Source organism: Symphalangus syndactylus, chromosome 6 (assembly GCF_028878055.3).
Source record: "Symphalangus syndactylus isolate Jambi chromosome 6, NHGRI_mSymSyn1-v2.1_pri, whole genome shotgun sequence".
Taxonomy (NCBI): domain Eukaryota; kingdom Metazoa; phylum Chordata; class Mammalia; order Primates; family Hylobatidae; genus Symphalangus; species Symphalangus syndactylus.
Window position 1 is genome coordinate 51541184 of NC_072428.2, and position 5984 is coordinate 51547167.

Genomic DNA, 5984 nt, shown 5'->3' on the forward strand with positions numbered 1-5984 from the left:
AAGGGGTTTTGTCGCACCTTTTTTTTTTTTTTTTTTTTTTTTCCCTTGGTGAACTCTCTCAATATCCCTCTTGGCATCCTTGAGTACCTCTGGTCCAGAGGAGGATTGTCAGAGACCTGGGGCCCGCCAAGAGCCCAGAAGCGGGGAGGTGGGAATAAGTCTGTGTTCCAGTCCCTGGAGGTAGAATGTGATGGGTGGAGTGGAGACTGTTCTCAAGAGGGTAACTAAATGTCCAGATGGAAGTGTGCAGCCTTCTCTGTGCAACCCTTGGGAAGTAACTGGCTGTTTTCAGAACCTAAAAAAAAAAAAAGCACAGAAGAAATTGAAGAGATCAGCGGCATGGCCTCCCCTTGACAGTCAAATTTGTTCCAGCACCCACACAAGAGATGACCACTGTTGAGAAACAGAACCCAGAGCTCTACAGACAATACCCCAGTGGGTAAGTACATTGCAGAGAAGGGGCCAAAGTTATTGGAAGCAATCTCCAAGTTTCAGAAACTATATTTGCTTTTGGTCCATCTAGATCCTTCCTCACAGATCTAGTCAAAAGTAGAGAAAATAAGTTGAGTATAAACTGTCTGAGATTGAATCAAAGGAGAAGAGAAGCCCCAAGGTGGAAGGCTTGGTTGCCTAGTACTTCTTCAGAACAGGAGAGAAGATTGGACTATTTCTGCCTGATCAGTCTTGTCTTCCTCTTCACAGTAAGGCAGCCTTCTCTCCTGACATTCTCATACTATTGGCAGGTCTCTTCAATTGACTGTATCCACGTTAAAGACGCTAATCACACCATGGGAAAAAATAAAGTCAAAGGTCATATGAAATAGCACTGTCTGTATCCTGTGGAAGGGGTCAAAGAACAAGGAGGAAGAGCAGGTAAAAAGAACACAGCACCCGTTCAGAGGCCAGGCATCGTAAACCTTGGCTTTCTCTGTATATACATACACATATTTGCAAACAGCTCATTTAATACATGAAACAACTCCAAGGTAGCTATTGCTCCCCTGCTTTATACAGACCAGAAAACAAAATGAATACATTGCCTAATGTCATGGAGCCAGAAACAGTATAGTTAGTATTTGAACCTAATCTAATCCGTGCTTGTCACAATAACAATCTTTCAAAATCCTTGGACTCACCATCAAAATGCCTCTCCCAGGGTATGTCACCAGTGTCCAGGTAACGATGCCTTCAAGTGGGCTGACACAAAATATTTCAGTTCAGACCACCATTTAAGATGCCAATAAGCTATATATATATATATATATATACACACATACACACACAATAACAGTATGTTCAACTTTCGCTTGTCCCAGCTTTCTCTGGACACTTTTTGTGATGAGTAGCCATTGTGTTGACTTACCCTCACATTGAGTAATTGGGTTCCTTTCTGCTTTAGGATAATGGTCCACCACAATTTTAGAGAAGATGTTAGGTATTCTCATCTTATATATAAAATTGCACATTCACTAATGTTCATCTTGGATCCCTGTTCCATCAATACAATTCCTACACTTTTGCAACATGTTCTAATCTAAGATGTCTTATGTAACAAACACAAGGAAATCACTGCAATATATAAAATGTAAATTTTAGTCTATTCCCATATTAAACAGCAAGAATTCAGGGAAGGGCAGCTGCTGTCATGTGCCAAGAGCTTCACACTCATTTGTTCTATATACTTATCCTTTGCAATATTCTCCCCACTTCACATATAAGTAAAAGGGAGGCTGCAATAGGTTAAGCAATTTGCCTAGGGTAAGATGAAAGTCTGGAAGAGAAATCTGGCTTGTTAGTGGCAAGTCCGGTGCCCTGAGCAGCTGTGTGGGGCTGCCTTCCAGGACCTCCTTTTCTTTCCCATTTTATCCAATGAATCCAGAGCAACCTTACTTCCGAACCCAGAGGAAATGACTTTACGTGCATTATAACTTATTTACATACTGAAGAATTAGTCACTAAAGGATCAGTTAACATGGAAAAACTCATGAACCATTAAGTTCACAAAATTTTCATATTTCTATTTAGCACTCAGTCAATGCCTGACCAAATGTTAACTCATAAAAGCATAAACTGAATCTTGGAGCCTGAATTAAGGAGCCATGAGTCTGCACAGGAACGTTTCTTATGCTTATTTGCTACGGAAGTGTAATTGCTATTTACATTTTAGATAAATTGAAATGTGCATGGGCTTGTTTGGGACAATTTGGGATAATGGGGCGACTATGGCATCTCTTCCCCGTTATCCACCCACTCTGGTATAGACTAGAGATACCAAAGAAGGGTGATCTGGGATAAGGGCCTCGAAGGATATAAAATTTCCCTAGGTAAAGACCAAAGAGGTGGTGAAAATTAGCAAAAATGTGTGGTGTCATGAGACTTGCTGACTAATGGTAAGAATGGTCAGGAGGGCAGGCCTGAGACAGAGGACATGTCAGACCCTCTGATTCTGAACCCTGAGGATATGAACAATAGGATTTCCTTGCTAGACTTTTAGAAGCATTTAGAGGACAGAGGGCAAAAAATAGGCAAGGATTTTATAAAGTGATCTTCCTGTCTCCTCACAAGGAAGCCAAGAAGGATGTGGTTGGGCCTAAGGGTCTTGCTGACTGTCTTATATCAGTCCATCCTTTTTAAATCCCTATTAGATGGACAAAATATCTAGTAAAATTTGCCCAAAGGTGTATTTCTTCTATTATCTCAAATTATAGGTGATATCAAGATTCTTGCCAGGAAAACTTAATAGACCCTGTCCTTAGAATAAACATTCTTAAAAACTCATATGTTTTCATTTTGTTTAACCATCAAGTCTGGGCAACTTTAAATGTGAGTGGATCATGAGGTCAAGAAATCAAGACCATCCTGGCCAACATGGTGAAACCCTGTCTCTACTGAAAATATAAAAGTTAGCTGGGTGTGGTGGCATGTGTCTGTAGTCCAAGCTACTTGGGAGGCTGAGGCAGGAGAATCACTTGAACCCAGGAGGCAGAGGTTGCAGTGAGCCAAGATCGCACTACTGCACTCTGGCCTGGTGACAGAGCAAAAAAAAAAAAAAAAGAGTCCTGTGCTAAATATCTTTGATTAACTAGATTTGACAATCTGAACAAACCAATATTAAACCCATTCAGAGAAAAGGTAATGTGCTTCCTTAATACATTTACCATAGCAAATTTTCTCTTTATATTTTTAGCAGGTTTTGATATTTTATAACCTTATTTTTAAAGCTCTTAATCATTTTTAAAGGCATAATAGAAAAAACCGCAAATCTCATCCACCCAAAATCAACAGACAAGCTGGGTCCAAATCTTCCTAGACCCTTTTCTATTTAAGGGTATGTGTTTCTCTCTCACGTGCATACACTTTAATACAATTAAACCATAGTTTAATCGGCCTCCTGCTATTTCCTAACTTATTATACTATGATGTGAACATTATACCAGGAAGTGCTTATCTTTAAAAATATCAATATAATCTAATTCAGTGAATGGAGGTACTAGAATTTAAACAATGCTTTATTTGTGAGCACATTATTACAACTTTTCATTAGTAAAAATTAGTTTTAAACATCTAATCAGTATGTTATTAGTGTTGCTATTGATCAGTGATAAGAGAAGCATATGCAGGCACTGCCTAAACATGATACATGGATTTACATTTAACTGTTACATGTAGAATTCTTGTATTTTTTCCTGCAGAAAAAGTTCCTTGGGGTAAAATTATGAGTTAAAAGGGGATGCATTATGTTGGGGATTTTTACATGTGGTAGGGCGATTTAGTAAAAATCATGAGCATAATTACGGGTCATTAACAGTAGGTATCATTACAGATAATTTATTTTATAAAACAAAATGATTTTTCAACTTGGCATTCAGAATTCTTCTTTATTATAGGCACCACCAGTCACCCTGGATGGAAATTTAAGTCTAGTCTACAGTCCCCAGAAGCAGTATCACTCACAAGAGTAAAAATCTAAAAGAGCTCCTGTCTCCTGGACACCCCAGATCCCTGAATATGTTAACCCCTAATAATGCCTGCTCCATGCCTACCTCTTTCCGGCTCACTGGCATCCCTGGCCTGGAATCCCTGCACATCTGGCTCTCCATCCCCTTTGGCTCCATGTACCTGGTAGCTGTGCTGGGGAACATGACCATCCTGGCAGTGGTAAGGATGGAGCACAGCCTGCACCAGCCCATGTACTTCTTCCTGTGCATGTTGGCTGTCATTGACTTGGTCCTGTCAACCTCTACCATGCCCAAACTACTGGCCATCTTCTGGTTTGGTGCCCACAACATTGGTGTGAATGCCTGTTTGGCCCAGATGTTCTTCATTCATTGCTTTGCCACTGTTGAGTCAGGCATCTTCCTTGCCATGGCTTTTGATCGCTACGTGGCCATCTGTGACCCACTGCACCATACCTCGTTGCTCACCCATGCTGTGGTGGGTCGTTTGGGGCTGGCTGCCCTCCTCCGGGGGGTAATCTACATTGGACCTCTGCCCCTAATGATTCACCTGAGGTTGCCCCTTTACCAGACCCAAATCATTGCCCATTCCTACTGTGAGCACATGGCTGTGGTCACCTTGGCATGTGGTGACACAAGGGTCAATAACTTATATGGAATGGGGATTGGCTTCCTGGTATTAACCCTGGATTCACTGGCCATCACTGCCTCCTATGTGATGATTTTCAGGGCTGTAATGGGCTTGGCCACCTCTGAAGCCAGGCTTAAAACCTTAGGGACATGTGGCTCTCACATCTGTGCCATCCTCGTCTTCTACATCCCCATTGCTGTTTCCTCTCTCACACACCGCTTTGGCCATCGTGTGCCTCCCCATATCCATATCCTTTTGGCCAACCTTTACCTCCTCATCCCACCTATCCTCAACCCAATTGTTTATGCTGTCCGCACCAAGCAGATCCAAGAGACTCTTCTCCATATTAAGGCAAGGACTCAAACCAGGTGACTGTTCTATATCTTTTTATTTTAGGTTCAGGGGTACATGTAAAGATTTCTTACATAAGTAAACTCATGTCACAGGGATATGTTGTACAGATTATTTCATCACCCAGGTATTAAGCTCAGTACTCAATAGTTATCTTTTCTTACGGGGCATATAAATACTTAGTCATGACAGGACAAAGCTCTGACAGCTCTGACTGGGGAAGCCCATGAGATGTCTGGGTCCTACCTGAACTTTGAGGATAAGAGTCTAAGAGCAATCCTAAAGTCTATTCTCTTTGATCATGGATTTTCTATACAGTATAGACCTAATATCTGAAAGTGAAGAAAATCAGGGCATGAGTTTTTGTACTACAATTCCCTGTTTGACTATAAAATTAAGCAACATAAGCATACAGGCCACAGAAAGTAAAATTTTTATCCTTTACTTTTTTGCTATAAAACTTCATTCCTCTTTGTAGAATGTTAGAAAGCAGAATTTCTAGAAGGCAGAATTATGTTCTAACATCTTGGGCAGTTTACAAATTCTGTTAGTAAAGGTCTGGAAAATCTCAACTGTGTTGACAAGCCTTTCCAACCTTTCGGCTTGCCCCAGAAAAGGCCTTCAGTTGAGCATAAAAATAAGTATGAGAAATCTTAATAGGACTCGGAGTGAGACCTTGGCATGCACAGGAATTAGAATCCTCAAACCAAGTCCTGCCCCATTTAAACAGACAGATGAGTTTGCAACATTCTGTATCTCCTAATAATAGGGTTAGCTGAGAGCAGGGAAGACTAAACAGAGAAGGGCATTAGAAGATTCCATTTCAGAGGCCCTGAGATTGGCATATCTGGTAGACAGGAGCCACACCAAAATAACGAAATGGCGTAGAGGGAAGAAGGTAATGGGACTGTGAAGGGGGTTGGGGTAACTGATAAGCCAAAGGTGATGAGAATAGATGGAGGCCCTGTGGTGCATGTAAACTTTGAAATGCTTCCAGATCTCACTGGATAATTCTTGTTGCTACTTCTGAATTATGATCTGACCAC

General features: G+C 41.1%; 1 protein-coding gene across 1 annotated transcript; it reads left to right on the forward strand.

Annotated features, from left to right (window-relative positions):
• Positions 1-4008: 4008 nt before the first annotated feature.
• Positions 4009-4959, forward strand: LOC129484542 (olfactory receptor 52M1-like). The gene has a single exon (XM_055282720.1). The coding sequence runs from the start codon at positions 4009-4011 to the stop codon at positions 4957-4959; it is 951 nt and encodes a 316-aa protein (XP_055138695.1).
• The last annotated feature ends 1025 nt before the right edge of the window (positions 4960-5984 follow it).

What these genes read in the sequence shown, in the direction of transcription:
- LOC129484542 (XM_055282720.1), top strand. Translation starts at nt 4,009, where the DNA reads ATGTTAACCCCTAATAATGCCTGCTCCATGCCTACCTCTTTCCGGCTC.